The sequence below is a fragment of the Drosophila subpulchrella genome, chromosome 3L (assembly GCF_014743375.2).
Source record: "Drosophila subpulchrella strain 33 F10 #4 breed RU33 chromosome 3L, RU_Dsub_v1.1 Primary Assembly, whole genome shotgun sequence".
In the NCBI taxonomy this organism is placed as follows: Eukaryota; Metazoa; Arthropoda; class Insecta; order Diptera; family Drosophilidae; genus Drosophila; species Drosophila subpulchrella.
In genome coordinates, this window is record NC_050612.1 from 25248461 (window position 1) to 25269553 (window position 21093).

General features: G+C 39.1%; 1 protein-coding gene across 16 annotated transcripts in view; it reads left to right on the forward strand.

Annotated features, from left to right (window-relative positions):
• LOC119553043 (CUGBP Elav-like family member 4) overlaps nucleotides 1-21093 on the forward strand; it is a 279958-nt gene that overhangs the window by 18590 nt on the left and 240275 nt on the right. For all 16 annotated transcript variants that reach the window (XM_037863108.1, XM_037863109.1, XM_037863115.1 and 13 more), the window contains exon 4: nucleotides 2155-2264. In XM_037863108.1, coding sequence (XP_037719036.1) covers nucleotides 2155-2264 — 110 coding nt within the window. The remainder of the gene's footprint in view (nucleotides 1-2154; nucleotides 2265-21093) is intronic.

Below are 21093 nucleotides of genomic sequence, written 5' to 3' on the forward strand. Positions count from 1 at the left end.
CAAAAGAGATACCAAACCGCACTTTCCTCTGGAAAGTGAAAAGTTTTAAAAGCCTAAAGCAACTTATAATATTGCTTCGGAGGCACATTACGAAGGCCCCATGAGCAACATTCTGCCAGGAATGTGGTTAATGTGGGTTAATAAATTTAAGTAAATTAGGGGGCGAGGCAAAGAGCAAGAGTTTGAGATTTGCTCTGGCAAAGTGAATTGGCAGAAATAAGGTGCAATTAAAATAAATTAGTTTAAGGTCGTTTAATGAACGACTACTGGAAATTTCTTAAATCGTTATTAAAGTTGTTCAAATATTATCTTAGACGTTACTAGTATTTTTGAGAGTTTGCTAAAATTTATTTGCTATAATTTTGAACAAATAAATAACAATCACAATTGTTAAAGAATAAAAATGCTGCAATTTTTTTTGTCTTTCCTGCACTTTTACTATTTCACTGCACGCAACTGTACATTCATGTATATATGAGAGTGATTTTTAATTAATAAACTCATTAGGCGCGAGGTCTGGTCACTGTTTTTGCCGCTACACTATGTGAATTGCTCATTTTAATTACTGGCAGCTGTTATCCCCCACAGCTCTTTCGGCTTTCCTTTCGCCATTCGTCCTGTGGGGCTGCACATAATTTCCTGGCATTTCAACAATGTGCCGACAATTTTTATGTTGTTAGACGGCGCTGACGTCGACAGTTGGCAGGTTGTTCAGTTGCTCGGTTGTTCGGTTGTTGCTCTTGCACTTGTACCTACAGTTGTTGTAGCTGGTCGCTTGTCGTTCAACTTTTGACGTGTTGCATGCTGTGGCCTTTTGAGTTGCCCAGACAAAAGGCCACGGGAAAAGGCTGGGCGACAGGGAGTCGGGCTAAAGGACTACTCCTGGCCTAAACGTGCGCGCGTTTTGGGCTAAAAGTTAAATATAATTGTTGCTGTTGCAGTGGTTACACGGTTAAAAAAGCTTTTTTTTAACATATTCACATATTTTTGATAAGTAAAAAATTCCAAAAAAATATTCCTATATCATAATTACTCAATGTAATGTAATATACTTCTGTCTCCGAGGCAAAAAAAAAGGGGCAGGTTCGATCACCACTACTGGTATATACGTCTATACGTTTAAATGTGGTTCATTATCATCAGATCCCAGTGCAGTGAATAACAAAACGAATAAAAATTTATTTTCGATCACTTGGGAATTTTGTAGGACCCAGATTACCATTTCAATTTTTATTTTTTATTTTCTACCTTGGGAATTTAATATATGCACAGTTTTAAAAATTGAATAATAACAACTTTTATGGTGTCATACAAGTGGATTTTACTGTGTGTTGATTCTTAGTTTCGAGTGGATAGATTTAGATTTATATATAGACAAAAATTATGATCACTTACTTTAGAAAACCAGTTTACTGTTATGAGAATTAAGCGATAGGCCATTTCATTCAAGTGGGTTCTACTGTTGATTCTGAGTTGTAAGAGAACAGCTATATAAATACAGACTTTAGATAAATTTTCTTAAACATAGTGATACCATTTCTAAAACTATGGAGCAATCGATATAAAGATCACCTAAGCCATATCATATGCCTTCTTTTTTCCTGTGTAGCCCGGGGTGGGAACAGACAGTCAATGGGGAAAGCAGGGTGCTCCTGGTATGACCACATGTCAGGGGCTGGCTTCGTGCTGGTGGAATATGTGTTGCTAAATCGGTTTAGGCTGACACGAGCCTGTCGCCGTGCAGGTGAAATACGGGGCGGCAGTTGAGCAGTTAATGAGGAGCAGAGACAGGAGGATCCCCCTGCCGTCCTTTAAAAACAACACCTAGCGGGCCACCACAGGCAAACAATGGGAAAGCAAGCGGTGGGGAAAATTACACGGATTTATGAAAATGGCCACAAAACTGTGCTAAACACGTTGACGCTTTGCACACGCAAACCGACATGTGTGTGTGTGTGTGGTGGTTAGTCCTTGCAGTCCCTTTCACCAGGACATTCCACCCGACAGGGCTTTAATTGTGAAATAAAACGAACATGGATTTAGCGGGTAAAATAGATAAAATTAATCTAAGAGATAGTTTGGAAATCATCCTTTAAACATTCCTCGCCTTACACTTGCGTTTATTGATTGATAATATAATGATTGTCATTGCAGGTTGCGCTTTTCTGACTTACTTCAGTCCGGAGACCGCCGCCACGCCCGCCACGTCGCCCACTTCGGGGGCACAGGCTTCGCTCCACAATGACAAGCAGTCCATATCAGGGGTAAGTGACCAGGGACAATGCCCTCAATTTCATCAATTAAGTAGCTAGACATATAATTTTCTCATAAATGCACATTGTTTGAGTGTTGTTCTTATAATTTGTTGTGGTATCTTTCACTACTCTTTCCCCGCAACTAAAATTTTTAGGGAAATGAGATAAAATATACCCCACAAGGATTTACTCGTTGATGTATTTCTACCTGTATGTTGTGTTCTCAAAAAAATTCGAACTTGCATGCCCAACTGAAAATTGTGCAAATCCCCTTTGATTGCTTTCGATTTTGATATTTGTGGATTTTGCTGCCACTGTGCTAAATTATTTCTGCAAAAACTCTGCCAATCCTTAAATGCGTTGGTCGGGGCAATTTTATGACAGGCCGACAAAAGAGGGCTTGAAAATTGATTGCAATTTTCACTGTCCAAAATATATAGATATATTTTGTTTTGTTTTGTGATTTATGTTTGTTAATGTTTGCCCTAATTGAGTTTTAGTTTTAAATGCCGAACATGTGTAGCCATGTAAAAGCGTTTAGGGAACACATGTTTCATGTGTTCATGTTTTCTTTGATTATCCCCCCACCTGCTGGGTATTATGGCCATGTGGTTGGAAAAGTAATTAAAATTTTGTAAACTTATTTGAATGGCCGAAAGAAAATAAATAAAACATAATATTTGTTTCTCTGCAAATTGGAGGCCCTTTCCTCTGACCGCTTAACTATTTCGATTGTTGGAAAAAACAACAAATCTTGATTGTGTGCCCGCCTCTGGTTCTGCCTGGTTCTGGTCTAAAAACTCATAACTGAAATTTAATTTTGCTTAGGACGACACAAAAAGAGTCTTCAAATAGAAATCAAACTAAACACAAGTCGGCAAGAAGCAGTTTATTGAATATGCAAAATGTTGTGAACTGCAGCTGAGTTGTACAAACCGGAGGACACCCTCTGCCATTGCTTTTCCAAGATAGAAGAATATAGATAGGCTGGTCCATTCAATCCCTTGCCATCCAAGTATTCTCTCCTTCAGCCTTTTGTTTTCATATTTTCCTTTGTTTACTCTGACAAACACTGAGAGGGAAATTTGTGGCTGTTTTTGTGTGGAAATTTATTACATTTTCTTAGTCTAGGCCCGGCTGGATTGCGTAGGGAAGAGTTTATCTTTCTTCTCTCCGGCTTCTTTCAGAACTTTCAGACCCGACTTTTTCTATACTTGTTCTTGTGCTTGTTCTTGTTTCTGGTTTCTGTGCACTTGCCAATGTGCCACTGTGTGTGGCAAGAAGTCGACTGTTGCTGCATGTGTGCTACTTATTAAAACTTGGGGGGCGAGCCCGAGGAATTCCACCTTTGTTCTCCGCCTTTGTTTGGCCGAAGGAAGCCACTCTTCCTGTTGCATAATCAAGAGTTGTTTTATTAAATCGAGACGGCTTCTAACCCGTTCGGGCTCGGATCCTGATCTTTTAATTAACGTATCGAGTGCTTTGATAAGTGAAGGATCCTTCAACTCGAGGCCCGGAGACCACTTCAACAGGGGCAACAACTTGCGCACAGAAAGTGCAGTAATCATCCGGAGGACGATATAACTTCCGGTTTCCTCTTTGTGCCACAGTTTGGCAGCCAGTTTTTTGCGCCAACGAAATACGGCCTTTTGCAGAGAGGAAACAGTTTAGCATAAAAATAAAAAGTCAAGCTGCGGCCTCACAAGGCGGCGGTCATGGAAAAAAGCCTGAAACACCGCTCAACTTTTCATGGCAACTGGCAGTTTAGCTTTATCTGAATCTTATGCGCCGCTTTGTCGTATTCAAATTTCCCAAAACGAGGCGAAAGTGGGCGGAGCCGGGCATTGGGTGGGAAAAGTCATAATTTTCTTTTTTCAAAAATGAAAAATATCTGCTGCCAAGTAGATAGAGAAGGCAGCAAATACGGCAAGTGGGCAGAAACTTTGCACATATGCCGGGGACTGGCAGTCGCTGATAATTCAAAAGCCTTAGGAACGGAAGTCGAAGAAATGCTAGGCGGAAAGGGTCAAGACTCCCGGTCTGAATTTAAATTAACCGTTTTTTCTTTTACTTGCCTTTAAAAATCGTAAAGCTTATTATTTTTAAAAGATTTTTATTTATTAAGTCCTGTTTTCTTAATCAAACTAACTTCAACTGCTTGAAAATTTCCCTGAAAAAGCATAAAATTAATTGAACCTTTCTTAACGTGGAATTTTTGTTTACCTGGCCACAAGGGCTGTTGTACATTTTTTCCTATGTCGGTACACTTACCCAAAGAGGATGGGAAAGTAAAAAGAACTAGCCGAGTTAACCTGAAAAATTCCGAAATCAGGACTAAAAAGGATTTAACCACAGCCTGCAATTAATCACGCTCGCCCATGATGTAGCACAATTCATGAATGAATGGATTTTGTGGTTAGTTGTGGGTCTTCCTCAATTAATGAATTCTGAATACCCTAACTATGGATGAGAAATAACTATAGATATTTTTGGTCTCCAGATTTGAGGTGCAACTGAAACAAGAGTTCATCTCAAGAGTAGATTTCATATAATATCATATTATAATATTTGGCCCAACACTTGTTTTCCACACTTGTTTTAACTTTGTAAAGTGTATCACTGTGCTGATGAAGCCCTTTGATTTTATAGCACACCTTTCGGATGCCACTCCTCTTTTCATTATTCACCTAAACTTTGTTTCGGCAGGGAAAAAAGCAAAAATTTGTGTTGTTATTCCAGACGAGGGCTGAAGCTGACCATACCATCCATTGCAGGCCTCTGCCGAAACGAACTGAACCGAACCGAACTGAACCGCAACTAACTGAGCTAAAAGCCAAGCCATTCCTATTGGGCCCGAAGCCGCTTTTGGTGCTGGACGCTTCAGTTTGGCAATTTATCTGGCCCCATCTGCATTTGTTGACTTTGCGCCAGCGATTGGGCCGCAGTGTACACTATTGTCCCGCTTTGCATAAGAGCTAACGAACTAGATTTTTTCCGCATTCTTTCCTTGGGTCTCTCCCGTATATCGTCTCTGGTCCCTGGACCCTGGGATCCAGATATGTCTGGCCATGGAATAGGAGCCCTGAGCTCGGCGTTCGCTTCATTGGCATATCAATCAACGGCCAAAAGCGGGAAACGAATTCACTTACTCACACCACTGGACGCGCTGCGATGGATGGTCTACATATACATCCATATAGAGGTGGACGATGGCGGGGATGGCAGTGGCATGCTGGGCCGCTCAGGATTTTTTCCGCCTCGGCCGGATGCCATTTTAATTAAGTGTTGGCGGATGCCAGTTTCCAGAAAAACAAGGACCACGGCCACTCTGCCCATGGCCAGGATAGCAAGAGAGTAAGCGAGAAAGTGAGATGGTCCCGTGTCCTGGCCAAGAGGAATTTGAGATAAGAAAAAATATATATATTCGCCACATAGTATGTTGAATCGGACAGGAGATTTCAGTCGGCTCTCTCTTGCGGCTGACAGTTTTATTATTATTTTTGCAAATCAGTTAATTAATTAAGATAGCCAGCTGTGCTAAGAAGAGTGTAACGAAAGATTTAGCAAGTTGAAGGAAATCAATCGTCAGGCCTTAGTTATAATACTCTTGTTATTTAGTTATATGACATCTAAAGATTTTTACCACTTATTAAAGAAAAATATTTTATAGAAATTTTTTTTTCAAACCAAGTAAAACTAGTCTTACTTGACTTCTTTATAATAACAAAATTCTAAATAAATATGCCTAAAATTATATTTTCAAACAAATTTATACTAATACCCCCTAAAAGTTGGCCCCAACTGAGATAAAGAATTTGATTAATGTTTGAAGAACCAGCCTCTGACTATATTCTTCTGCGGCCATAAAAACTGTCTGAGCCATAGAAGGAACAATTTTCAACTTTATAAAGCCCGTGAAATATTGCCGACACCGACTACAAAGAGAATATTTTATGCATGCGCATGTGTAAAAATATATTTTATTAGAAAACTGGTAGCTCCTCAACTCGAAAATGTTCCGTCACAAAGGATGGAGTGGGAACGCTTGAACATTTTTTTGCATTTCAAAGCCGAATGCGCGACATTTTTATTGTGGAGAAAGGAGCATGACATATTCCAACACCGTAATAAAAATGTCGATTTACATTGCAGCCGTATATCTGGCAGTGCGTCTTTGTGGGTGTTATGCTACCTCGTCAATCACCAACAAACAAAATAAACCCGCAATGATGACAGATCATTTTATGAGAATTTAGGTATTCCCAAACCCTCTTTAAATAACTTATTAGTTCTTTGTATTTAATTTACATTCGGAGATCTGGGTAAAGGGTACCTTATTTAATTTATTAACACATACCCTAGTCATTGTATTCCCCTTGATTTCAGCACCAATACTATGTGTTTGATAAATGTTAGTACTTGTGCATGAAATAATCTATTTGTACTTTTAGCACATTATTTACATCGTCAATTTATATATAAGTATAACCTTTAAAGAAACTAACCTGTATTAATAAGATAAGGTAAGTAAAATATATGTTCTTAAGTGTGTCGGAATGTTCCTTTCTTGAATGTCTCTAAGTCTCAAATCAAATCTTAAGGTGTGTGTGTATGTTTTTCTTTCAAGCTGGGTAAGAATAAGAAAGACACATATCAATTTATATTAAATCCATTATATATTGTTGGGGAACGCAAATAAGTTATAAATTATAAGAATCAATGTTGTTACTGACTCCAATATATTGATGTTGTTCTATAATTGATGTTGTTGTTGTTGATGTTGTTTCTACTACTCTACTGCTACTACTACATACTCATAAGCCTCTCTAATACCGCAAGACCACTATCTGTAATCATGATTTCCATTTAACTCATAAATATAACCATTTACCAATCGATGTTGTGCTCCCTGCTCATTGATGTTGTTGTTTCTTGACAGTAAATATGCATTTGTTTTTCTTATTATTTTCCGTGTGACAGCTTCTTCGGATGTCTGTCGAACAGTTCGTGTTGTGTTGTGTTCTTTCTTGAATCTCTCATCAATTCTCTTGCAGGTTGCCTATCCATGTGGCGCCCTAAACGTGCGGCGCTTGCGTTGGCAGCAAAGTCCCCAATCCCTTGGATATCCCTACCCTCGTCTGCAGCTGCAACGCCACCAACAGCAATTACTACAAAATCAGCCATCCAGTTCCGGCCGCCTCAGTTTGAGCAGCCGCCACAATTTGCGCGATTTCTGCAAGACCCAAGCAATTTGCTAACAGCAAGTGCATTCCGCTGCCAGCGATGCAAGTGCCACTTCAGCAACAACATCATCAACAACATCATCATTAAGAAACCCAACATCAAGCAGTCCAGGAACAATATCAGGCCCAACAGGTCAACTCCTGCAATCGCACAAGCTGCAAGTGCAACTGCAGCAGATTAGTCACAGAAAATTGGTAGGTGACTCACAGTCTTAGCCAAAACCCTGAATCACATAGAGCAATCGTAGTAAAAATGGGGACTAATAATCATAGGAATGAATAATGGGGGTGCCACACCAATGAGGTGTCTAAAAGTATGCAATGTATAAAGGATAGTCGTCTCTTTGCATGAATTCATTGAACTTTTGAGTTTAAAAAAGTGTTGCATACTTTTCGACACATAAAAAAACTTTAAACTTATTTTAAGGCTTATCCTTCCACCAAATTGTTGGACCTTACCTAAAATTTAAAAAAGTGGTTTTAAAACCCTAGAGATTTGGTGGCACCGCGAATATCTGACTTAAATATTTATGAATATTTTTCATTTCAATGGATTCAACTTGTTAACTTTCATGAAGCATATTTTTATTAGATGGGTTAATATTATAATATTTGTTTTCTCTATAATCATCATATTAAGATGTTAGAACACCTTGAGAACGAAATATGAAAACAATTTTTAATATAATTTCCAGGTCTCCTTTAAGAATTTCAACCTCATCTGAATGGTGACTGACATTCTTCGTACATATTCAAATAATTACTTTATGATCATTTTATCTGAATGTTCAAGGACATTCTTAATACATATCCAAATGACAAGTTTCATAATTTAATTTGCAATAGCTTGAAAAATATTTAACAGCCCGAGCCAAGCCACATTATAAATGAACCTATTAGCAAACAAATGTCAACATTTTTGGCATTTCTATCAGTGTTCTGCAAAATGATATGTACAAGGCTTCTTAGCCAAAACTCTCGATTATAATTCAGCAATGCCGGCTGGCATTTCCGCTCCCATTTCAGGCTTCAGCATATTTGTTCTCCAATGTGTGCGGCAAACATTTAATGCCTTAATACAACGTGCCACAAACTGACTGGGGGCGTTCCATCTTCATCGTCGCTTCGTCCCCGGTTTGTTTGAAGTGGGTGTTTAGGTGTGTGCTGCTCTCGTCATCATTTCCATCAGGCTGGATAGCTTTTCAAATTCCAAATTTATGCAAATTTTGTCTGAGCCGCGCGACGGGAGACGAGCACACGGCATTTTGCTCATGAATATTTGTGCCAGCCCAAAACCCCTAAAACCCCGCCCACACATTCAGCGCCGCCCACTCAGAAACGAGTGTATATGTATGTACACATGTGAAATTGCGCTTTTCTCCCATTCGGTTTTCCCTCTATATCTGTATGTGGATATGGATGTTGATGCACCTTTCCCCGGGAAACGCTCATGTGCGGGAGGCATACGTCGCCCTTTTTGTATTGCCATCAATCATCAATCAATTTTTTCAGCAGATGTGCGATTCCCTGCCGATGCTCCAGCATACTTATAGACCCGTCGCAGTCGAGCCAGAAATATTGGAGGGCGCGCGCTCACCTAGGCGTGCCTTTTGCCTTCAGTCTGGCCATGCCAATTTAGCAAACTGTTCGAAAATCCCATACCCATACCCTCCTCCACCTCTGCCATCCCCCAACCCTTACCCATCTGTGGACTCCCAGAGCTGCAGCAGCTCCAGACCCGGTGGACGCATAATTCCGGTTGCTCACCCGCGTTTAAATGTACATCACGTAAATTCCAAGCAAGATGTTGTTGCCAACAGGATGGGGCTCATCTGCCACCTCCCAATCTCCATCGTGTATGTAGCGCCGGAGCACGGAACTGCCCTCCAGAAGCGCTGGACATGACCAGCTCAATGCAGTTTAAGCACTTTAAGTTTGGTGGATACTCGCCCTGACTTCTTTGTTTTTAAAAGCACTTAATACATGGGAACAGGTTTTCTGAATTAAATTGCTCTATGTTTTTAAAACATGTTTATAATGTTGCGTTTAAACATTCAAATATTGAAAGGTATTTCCATATGACTCATTTACTGGTATCTTTACCGACCTCTTTAAAAATCGTGTCTAAACGAATGTAATAATATGAATAGGAAGATAAGCGACCGTTTTCTAGAGGTGTTACAAGCTATACGAATAAATAGATCTATACGAATAGATTAGATCCTTATAATCTATCGGGAACTTTTCATAATAAAGTAAATTTAATCTCCACTTACTACAAGAAAGCCCAACCCAAAATAACACATTAAAGACCTGCTGAAATTATTGGTTCCTTAAAAACATTAGGTTCCAACAATTCCCACATCATCAACAATTGACAGCTCTTGCGGCTTATTTCTGGCATGCGAAGAACAGATCCAGAGGTGAACAAATGGCAAATATGCATAACGGCCCAAACCTCGAAGTATTTCCGGCCTTCTTCCTCTCCATTTTGGATATCCCCTTTCTAAGACGAAAACAAAACCCGATCCCAAGAAGGGATGGCACAACGATACATGTATAAAAATGAGGAAGGTAGGATTTCTGGCACAAGGCCAAACTTGAGGCATCCACACGGTCCCAAACAACCAGACAAACACGTCACGAACCAGGCAGGGAATAAATACTGGCTGAGGGGCAAAGGAATTCCTAAGTATTTTGTATTGTTTTCAATTGTTTGTTGGCAGCCGAGCATTAATATGATATTGATGAGAGTGCACACGGAATCCTTAACGTTGCTTTCAGGAAACACAGTTAGACCTTTGGCGACCCTTGGGACACTGGTGTCCCTGCCTGGGACAACGCCTAACTAATGATTTGTTTACACCGTATCAATATATTCAATAAAGCATATGGCAGGCAAGAAGTATAAATGCAAAGAGATCACTGCTCTCTTTTAAAGCTTTTTAATAAAGTTAAATTTGAGAATAATTTCTTAGAAAGGCTTCTAATCAACATATTTATATTTATTTAATACTTTCGTCATCTAAACTGACTCAATGACCTAAGGCCTACAAATTAAATGTGTAAACTTATCAATAATAGACACATTCATTACATATTTAGCAGGTATTAGGAAGTGTGAAGCTTTTTAAATTTCCTGCTGTCAACCACGCTGCATTATAAAAAATTCAATATGACAAAACAGTGCTAGGCCTACACAAAAAATATAAATAAAATTTATAACCTTTCTAAAATAAGTAATATAGAGGTACAGTTGTAATAATTCCACAACAAATTCGCAGAGGTTTCCCACGTCTAAATCGATATCCAATAACTTAAGTTATGGAATCCAGAAGTGCAATTTTGGTGTCCCATTCTAAAAGTCCTTGGAAATAAGAAGAAATCAAATATGAAAATTGGTTAAAATTTTAACCCTCCATAAAAAGGAATGCTTAAATGTAGAATATTAGAGAACTAAAACACAAAATCATACAGAAATCACACTTCAAAATTGGGATGTAATAACTCAAGCTATGGAATTTAGGAGTGCAGTTTTGGGTTCCTATACTGAAAACCATTGCAAATATGGAAAATCGAACATGAAAATGGGTTAAAATTTTGACCCTCTTTGAAAATTAAAATTAAAATGTAGAATATTACAGAATTCAACCACAAATTCATAGAGGTATCCCACGTCTAAATCGGAATCGAATTACCCAAGTTTCGAAAATTAGAAGTGCAGTTTTGGGTTTCTATACTGAAAGAAATTGGAAATACCGAAAAATCGAACATGAAAATGGGTTAAAATTTTGACCCTCTTTGAAAAGCAAACTTTTAATGTAGAATATTACAGAATTCAACCACAAATTCATAGAGGTATCCCACGTCTAAATCGGAATCTAATTACCCAAGGTCTGAAAATTAGAAGTGCAGTTTTGGGTTCCTATACTGAAAACAATTAGAAATACCGAAAAATCGAACATAAAAATGGGCTAAAATTTTGACCCATTTTGAAAAGCAAATTTTAAATGTAGAATATTACAGAATTCAACCACAAATTCATAGAGGTATCCCATGTCTAAATCGGAATCGAATTACCCAAGCTATGAAAATTGGAAGTGCAGTTCTGAGTTCCTATACTGAAAACATTTGGTAATACCGAAAAATCGAACATGAAAATGGGTTAAAATTAGGACCCTCTTTGAAAAGCAAACTTTTAATGTAGACTATTACAGAATTCAACCACAAATTCATAGAGGTATCCCACGTCTAAATCGGAATCGAATTACCCAAGTTATGAAAATTAGAAGTGCAGTTTTGGGTTCCTATATTGATAACAATTAGAAATACCGAAAAATCGAACATAAAAATGGGCTAAAGTTCTGACCCTCTTTGAAAAGCAAACTTTTAAGGTAGAATATTACAGAATTCAACCACAAATTCATAGAGGTATCCCACGTCTAAATCGGAATCGAATTACCCAAGTTTCGAAAAATAGAAGTGAAGTTTCGGGTTCCCATACTGACAGCCATTGGAAATACGGAAAAAACATGGAAATGGGTTAAAAATTTCACCCTCGCTTTTAAGAAGTATTTTAATTTGGACTATTAGAACATTCAACCACATATTCATTAAGGCATCCCACTTCAAAATCGGGATCCAATAAGTTACGTTAAGAAATCCAGAAGTGCAGTTTTTGGTCCCACTCTGATTACAAATAGGTTTAACCTAAACTGCTTCTTAAATATTTAAAGCCTCGCATATCCCAATCTGCTAATCCAGCTAGTTGCTATTGGTCGACACTCAGACTTAGCTGACTTTTAGTCCGCCGGCATTATCTGCTCAAGCCCATTCCTTACCTGCTTTCAACACTTGTAAAGTAACGCAGGTAGGAAACTTGTGCCTGGATTCATTTGCTGCCCGTAGTGAAGCTCGTGTGATTTGTCGAGCAAGTCAGTTCAGCGAGTTCCATGGCCAACTGAATGGCGAAATGGGAAGGTGGGCTGGCCTCACACGAGTGAGTGCATTAGTTTGTTGTCCATGCTGTCTTAGGAACTACGTACTGCCGCCAGTAGTTGTTGTTCCATGTGCAACATGCAACAAACTACACGGCCAACTTGCAGGCACTTCATTTATGTGCGACCGTGTGCGTTTTCAACTTTGTGTGACAGTCCTTTTTGCTTTTTGCTGGCTGCTTATCACGCATGCTAAACAAGCAGAGGACTCTTACTCGAGGACCCGGCGACGAGCAACGAAATACAATTTGAATTTTGATAAAATGCAGTTGACTTTTTGCGGTGCTCTGTGGAGTCCTTGCATGTGCCAAGGACATCCCGCCCACCATCTGTGCGCTTTCTCTCTGGGCGACATTCATTGATATTTTGGGCAAGCGTAGCGTAAATTCAATTTAATTTTGTGTAAATTGGCTGCAAATGCAATTTACAAGTCCAAAGATGCAGCTGCCTGGATTGCGTGTGCAGGAGTTTCCTCTTTTTTTGTTTTTGGTTTTTTTTTTTTTTGGAAGCTGTCCAGGATGACGAGGACTAACATTTTATTTTTATTTTGGCTAGTTTCTCTTGGGCCAACAAGTTTTTTTTGGAATACCATAGCAGGGTTCCTACTTGGATAAATATTTAAGTTGCTGGCAGTTGTATGACTTTCATGTTTTAATAGAAAAGATCTCAGTTGTGCGATTTACATTCATCTTATTTTTATCCCCTGATACTTAGTTATTTTCGTGATACCAACTAACACCAAGTTTTCGGTCTCCGCCTGGGCCAATACAATCGATCACAGGGGCTTAATAAAACGCCAAGAAGGTATTTTGCAACGTACCTGTAAGACCGCCAGTGAACTTCGGGGAACTCCTCAAGCTCCCATTAAAACTTTGGCTTAGGTACGAGTTAACGCGTTAAGCTGCAACAAGAAGTTAGAGGACTTGGAATGGCTTTCAGGTTTGCGGGGTCATAAAGCAGCCAGGAGTATTCGCAGTGCGGCTCTGGAAATAGTGTTGCATATTGCCCTCTGTGATTTATGCCAGTCATTCTCAGACGACCAACCCACTCATACACTCCTACTCCTTCAACTGCTCCGACTTTAGTCCTTCCTGGACTGAGCTATAAATGCCAACGCAGAGGAGAGTCCAACTAAACGAAAACTGTAGGCGGGACGACTCAGAAGCCGAGTCGGAAGTTGGCCAAACAAAAAGAAAAAATGTTGATTAAATATGCAAACACGCAGACAGTTTAGTTAAAATGGAAAAACTAAACGCAAAGGTAAAACAAACTTAAAAAGTCTATAATTAAAATATAGCCACGAAATCGACGGCCACACGTATACATGGGCAAAACACCTTTTAACCAATTTGTTTAGTTGCTCACGAAAGTCATTTACAAAGTCATATCTTTCCAATCGAAAAGCGCTAGACCACGAATTTTCAGGAATTTTATGAACTTTCCACCAATCCTAGTCGTTCGAGTGGACGCCTAATCTCTTTAACTTTTTTATGCAAGTATCTAAAGGTGAAAAATCGCGAATTCTACAGTCTTACACCTAGAATTTAATATATTAATCGATTTCATATTTGTTGGCGATTGAATATAGTTTATTTCAGATGTAGACCAAAAAAGTGTAAGAAGATATCAATACCGGTAGATATATTATTCCTATTAAAGGGACGAAAATAAAATATTGCTTTCGTGTGACTGACCTTCCAAGTCTACGTCAAGTATTCCTTATATATCCTCCTTCAATATCATATTTATGTTTGGGTGCCAACAAACAATTGAAACCAATACAAAACACTTGGAAATTCTGTTGCTCCTCTTGTCCATTCAGAAATATTTTATGTCTTGCCTGTGGGGAGATTCCACTCGTGTCTGTTTTTCCTTGGTTCTGTTTGGGTGTGTTCTCTCGGCATGTCCTTGTTAAAGAACTTCAACTTTTTCTGTATATGGTTTTGTTATCGCCTTTAGGTTTTTCTTTACAAGTGGAGGTCGATGTGGCGTAGGCATTGTTTTTGTGATCGACATCGACTGTAATACATTATTGTCATTGGGATGGCCTTTCTTTGGTTCTTTGTGTGGAGCAAATAGGCCTCATGTGCTGTCAAGTTTATGATGATGTGGAAATGGGTTTTTGTAGGGATATACAAAAAGCTTTAAGATTGGTTTTGGCTCAAGAACAAATTATATATTTTGTATTAAAGAACTAATTCTACTTTTCTCCTTTCTTTTTTTTAGGTAAGTATAGCTCACAATAAATATGAAACAAGTGAGTAGCTCTTAAAGTAATACCTTTAAAGTATCTGTTTGTGTTGCTCTTAAGTTCTTAAATTTCCACACATTATTTCCTAATTGCTGAAAAATGTGCGGGCTGGCTAACACATTTTTTTCTACCACTTAAAAAAAGCCAAAAAATAACGTTAAGGGAAGAGTCAGTCTGAAGGCAATAAATCAATCCATATCCTGGCTTAATATGTGGTCTGTCAATTTAGGGCCTGGCTTTTTATCTGCAACTGGAGACTCAGCATCTCTGCGTCTGTGGTTTTGCTGCTTTTTGCCACTGGCATATGGTATATCGTGGCATTTTTTTGCGCCCAGAGCTTCTATTCCGCTTTGAACTAATTTTTTGCAAAAGGACATTGATAAACATGTGTCCTCGTGAACCCTGCAGTTGTCTTTTGTTTACCGCAATGATTGCGGGCTGAGCCTTTTATTTGCTCGTCTCCTTCGGCAACTCAGACAGGGATTGCTCGACAATGCGTTCTAAATCAAATGTCAAATGAAATCGAGGTGGCAGACACAGAATAATGTTCTGGGGCTTTAAAGGACATTCGCTTTGCTGAATTCTGATTGCAGCGGCTGAATTAATCGATTGAACGGGAAAAGAGCCATAAATTGCCCGACTCATTAATTTGCTGTTATTATTGCTCATTTTTGCCGAGTTCATTGTCCAAATCCTCTGACAGCGGTTACATGTTTTCGGTCCCAAGCGCATAATTGATTTAAATTACACACGCACAGAGCGAGTAGAACAATGGACATGTTTCGCAGGACCCTGGTCAGATCAGTTTCTATCGGGGCAGATAATAAAGTCATTATGGCCCCAACTCCACCTCCTTTCGTCCTGCCAACTGTTGATTTGCCACATGCATTTGAGCCCGGCGGAGTATGTATTATATGCCACAACCAGAACCAGAACAAAAACAAACAGCCGGGAAACGCTATAATTATGTGGTGATTGCGCTGAAGGGGAAGTTAGAAAAACGAACATTGATTGAATGCCAAATCACTTAACCCAATTGAAAGCCATTGGCAAGCATTTGGCAACAGGAAGGAAGGAAGGAAAAAAGCGATTCTTGCCATGGCCTCCTTCTTTTTTTTTTCTGTCGTGATGGTCAGAGCTGACAAATGGCCTATTGGAAGCTTATTGGCAGCCACGCTCCACGTTTCATTCTTAACCCAGTTTTTCAGCGAAATCGACGAGATGCAAGAAGGCATGCTAAGTACCAAAAATTCAGAGTTCCCCAACCAACAATGTGCTGAAGTCAGCATCTGCCGCGCTGGGCTGGCTATATAAATTTTAATTTCCTCTGTCTGGCGGCTGGCCAAAGCCCAGTCCTAAGCCCAAGCCGAGCCACAGCGACGCCAAAAGCCTGAAACAGATATGAGACCAGCTTCCAATTCAAACAATTGTTGCTGATTTAACACAAACTGCAGGCAATGTCGTTCGGGCAATTGTGCTCTGCCTCCGCTTTGAATATTTGTCAATGTCCGATCTACAGTGGTCTGAATCGAAACTTTGTCATACCGTTTCCATAACTGATAATAAATGCAGGAAAATATTTTGTCATTGCACCAGAGGTAGATGTTTGCCAATCAAAAAGCCAATTTCCCCATCAAATTCATTTGCCAAAATTAAGTCTTGACTGCGACCACTGTCAATGGCCAAAAGGCCGTGCCAGCAACCTCCAACCTCAAGGAGAGTATATTTATCCGGTTCTTCCTGGCAGTTTACTCAGAAAGTCAATTGCAATAAGTAGTGTATTTTATCTGTAACTGTGGCCAAGAAGTAGCTAATAAATAAGACATAATTTAATTCCCCTTTGATTAGTTTTCCTTAGTAAGATGCTGTTAAATATTTGGAGACCCTTAAAATAATTTAAGTTTAACCTACATTTTTTTTAATAACCTTAAGTATCTAAGCACTGGGTATCTCACAGTCGATCGTCTCGAAAATATCCCTTCTATTTGTTTTTCCTGCCTTTCATATGTAGGCGGAAACTCCATCTTTCGCTGGTTTCTGGCCTGCAACTTGCAGCATATACATAAAACAAACTTTGTCGGTATTTAATGAAGCTGAAAAATGCCTCGGTTTTATTATTTTATTTGAACTCAGTTTCTTCTCAATGCTGTTGCATTTTTCTTCGCTTTTTTCCCTTTTTCACCCTTCCTGTCTATTTGTTCACCTAGCATTTTTTTCACTGTCAGATTTTAAACGTCGGTTTTTATGTGCGTAACTTGTGAAGTACATGGCTATATTGCACTCGCGCAATTTTATATAGCAGGCGGAAAAAAGTTGTCGGGAACTTGTCCCTAAAAAATGGGAATGCCAAAGTCGAATTTCCGATTGGCGGTTCCGATTGTTACCCCATAAATTAAAGGATTTGCTTGAGAGCTTTAAAAATACATGGGTCATATGTCTTGTTTTATAATAATAAACAGATTAGCCGTGTGTAATTTTGGACGATTATAGCAATCATTGGCCAAATTTTATATCTCAACCAATCTAACAATACTTTGACATACTTTATTGAAATATTCAATGACTACCTATTATTTTTAGGGGCTCTTCATTTGTTATATCCCTTTAAGCAAGTCATTGCAAACTTTTATCAATTCCCTCCACCTATTATATGGATATGCAAACTTCGGTAAAATCTGATTAAGGCCCCTCATGTGCGCCACTGACGTTGTGTGTTTGAGGGCAATAAGTAATGACTGCTGATTTGTAAATGTCAGTAGCCAGTCGTCGCCTCCGAACCGGACTCGGCTGTAAATCGGCTGGAACTGTCTGCTGTGTTTGCCACTTCATTCATCTGTCTTAAGGGCTTACCGCACTGACATTATCGTGGATGTCCTGCGAGTCCTGCGATTCCAGCGATTCCTGCGACGGCGTCGTCTTGTCGCCATGCAAAGAGCAGCTGTGCGGTGTATGCTTTGCTAATTGGCCACCGACCACTGGCGCCATCCTTCCGCCCAACATCGCCCCCCGTGATTGATTTGTTTGACTTAAGCCACGAGTGTATGCCCGTGAAACGCAGCGATAAACGGTGTAAAATTAATTAGCCACTACCTAGAGTCCAGGACGAAAACGAGTACGAAAACGTGGACGTGGCACGTAAATGGATTGCCCCAACAACGCTTCCTGTCTGTGTGCCCCTGCTCGATTGTGTGCTTATAAATAAATAAATGACTCAGCTTACGCCTTCCATAGCCGTTTTAAGGACTCCTTAGGCGACGACTCACCCTTTAAATTGAATCTTTTCACGGATAAATATGTGAGCTACGGCACCTTTAAATTAACTGGTGAATCAGAAGCATTCCTCAATGTCATGTTAACTTTTGACGTTGGGTGAAATTGCTTTTTTTGGAAACATTCATGTTGCAATTTAAAATTAGTTATTTTATAACTCAAAGTATATAAGAATATTAAATTAACTATTAAAATTTCAAAACCAGAAGTATTTACATCCGATTTCTCAATGTAAGAATAACTTATGACGTTGGCTTAAATTGCTTATTCGGATATATTCAGTGCTTCAATTTAATGTTAGTAACTAAAAACTTAAATCTAAAAGAAATATTTATTATAATTAAGTTGAGAATGAAAAAAATTAAGAAATTCCCAAGTTATTTTTCAATGTCCTTTTTAAATTGTCAATGTTTGCTTAACCTCTCGAGCTCGGACTGTGGTAGCACCAAAGTACCCTCCGGAGGCAAATACTCAAGGTAGATCTGCGATATAAAAGCCTACTCTACTAAACTGGGTATCTGGGAACGACTGTCCGTGGGACAAGCTCCTAAACGTGACTGCCGACGATGAAATGTCTTTTTTTTTAGCGTAAAGTGGAATACTAGAGTAAGTACACCTCTTAAGTGCTTTTTAACTGGCAGCAATTTAGTCAACTGAAGAAGAAAACTGAGGCATGGACCTGGCTCAAGTGAAAAGCCGCTTGGGGCTCTTAGGTACAGCGAAACACAAGTAAGACCGCTGATGTCGAGTGGATTAACAATAAGATACTCAGAGTAGCCAGTTTGCGAAAAAGAAGGTAAACTGTAGTGTTTTGGCTGCCAATTATGTTACATTTCAATGCTCTCTGTTTTGCATTTGCCAGAGTTTTTAAAGAAATAAATAGCAGACAGAAATATTGACTTTAGGAACCCAAATAAGTTACTCAATTGCCTATATAAAGCTTATAAATATATATATTTACTTTGAAATTTTAAAGGACGAACCCATTTCTATACTTTCAATGGGGAAATCTGATTGAGATATTTGACTATATTAAATAAAAGTTACACGTTTCTTTGAAAAAATTGTGTGCTTTCCATAATATTTTTAAATAATCCCATGTAGATTGCCACATCCATCCACTGCAGGGTTTTTACTCCTATCTTTAGCCAAACTTGACAGCTTGGCATTGTATTATCGTGGCAATAAATGAAAATGAATGAATCTGATTGTGGAACCAGATGCATGCTTTCAGCCTCTCATACAGAATGAGAATAGGAAAATCGAATTTTCCTGCCAGATAAATTTCTGCGTCTGCCTTTTCTTTCTGCCCAGCACACCCATACAGCCGCCCACCCACTCGTTGCCACCCTGGAAAATCAGTGAGGCGTGTTCCTGACATTTAACAAGCCAGTCGTCCAGCAATGGATTTGACATCAGCTTGAATTGCACCAACTGACTCTTTTTCTCCGGCTGGCTGGCTCTGCCTGGATGGTTCGAGTTGAGGCGGAGCAACTCAAGCCAAAATCCAGTTAATTAAAAAATAGTTGCTGGCCAACTTTCCATATTTCGAAGCGAACACATTCCCGCATCCAGGGACTTAAACAACTGGTAGCTGGCAGCCAGACTTCGGGCTGAGCCTGCTGATGAGGACACCGGATTGCAGGCGACGACATGTGACATCTCATCGGGACACGCACGCACAGGGATATGTCGTTCGATTTGTTATCCGGATGTTACAGGGCACGTCCTGTCCCACTCATTATCGTAGTTTGCAGTAGTCGAGGCATACCTTGCTTTAGTATCTTTGGTAAAATATATACATATAATTGTTAAAATGAAGGGAAAACATGGTAGTAATTAAAATAATGCATTTTAAAATCATTTAAGGCTCAACTGTATTAAAATACTTACTGTATTTGTATTTTGATTAATCTTAAAATATTTAAAAATATTATCAAGTAAATATTAAAAATATTTCATATTCTCATAGGATTTATTCAATGGATGTGAATAAAATGTTCTGTACATTGGAACTTCAATTGCATAATAATACATTCAGTTATGTGGTTTGTATTCACCTTCATTGATTCACCTTTAAATGATTAAGAAACGTGGCTTGTACTTTCTCTCATTGATTATCTTTTAAATTATTAAAAAATATTTAAAGTACATATTAAAAGTATTTCCATACCATTGAATTTCACAATCGTTTTGTCCAACTTAAGACTTTAAATGCAGTTTGTAACCAAATTTGATCTTAAATTTAGATGTAGTTTGTAATTTACATGCAGACAGATAGTGGCCCAGAATATTAATTACCTGTTCAATTGGAAATGCTCCCCTAACTACTATAAATCTAAAATGCCCTCGAACAACCCGAACACTGGGTAAAAAAGCAAAGCAGGACAAACGTTGGGAAAAAAAGAAAACATATTTTTGATGTTGAAAAATATTTGCAAATAAATTGCCAAAGCTAAGAGCGTCAGATGGAGGGGTTTTTGGAATAGAGCAGCCGAAAATGGCCGGCCAACGCAATTGCAGTTGCAGCTTGAGCCCCCGATCCCCGACCCGCCCCCAAAAACCCGTGCTACCCCGACTTCCGAATCCGTACTACCAAATGCCGTCGTCTGGCAGTGACGTAAATCTATTTCAGTTGAGGGATTTGTGCATCAAACACACCGGACAGTTTTGCATTGCAGAGCTGCCATTGGGACGGCATTGTTGCTGTTGTGGGCTGGCCAGCAGTCACAGTACGTATGTGTAATTTTTTGGTCTTATTCCCCCCAGACCCACGACCGAATACGCCCACACTCCCCAGTGGTGAATATTTAGGAGGAATATTTTGGTTTTTTGATCACACTTTTGCTCCAACGCAGCTTTTTCCCTTTTGATTAAAAATCTCAACAAAAACGTATTTTATTTAATCTCTGACTGCACTTGTTAGTCCAATATGCAGATATATTCGAATTTTAATTTGCTCTGATCGCATAGATACCACTCGCCTTTGCAATAAAGTTTAGCTCTCTACAGTTTTATTTCAAATTCAATAGCTCTTGGTGGTCTTTTTTGGAAGCCCGTTGGCTAGTTGCGCCTGC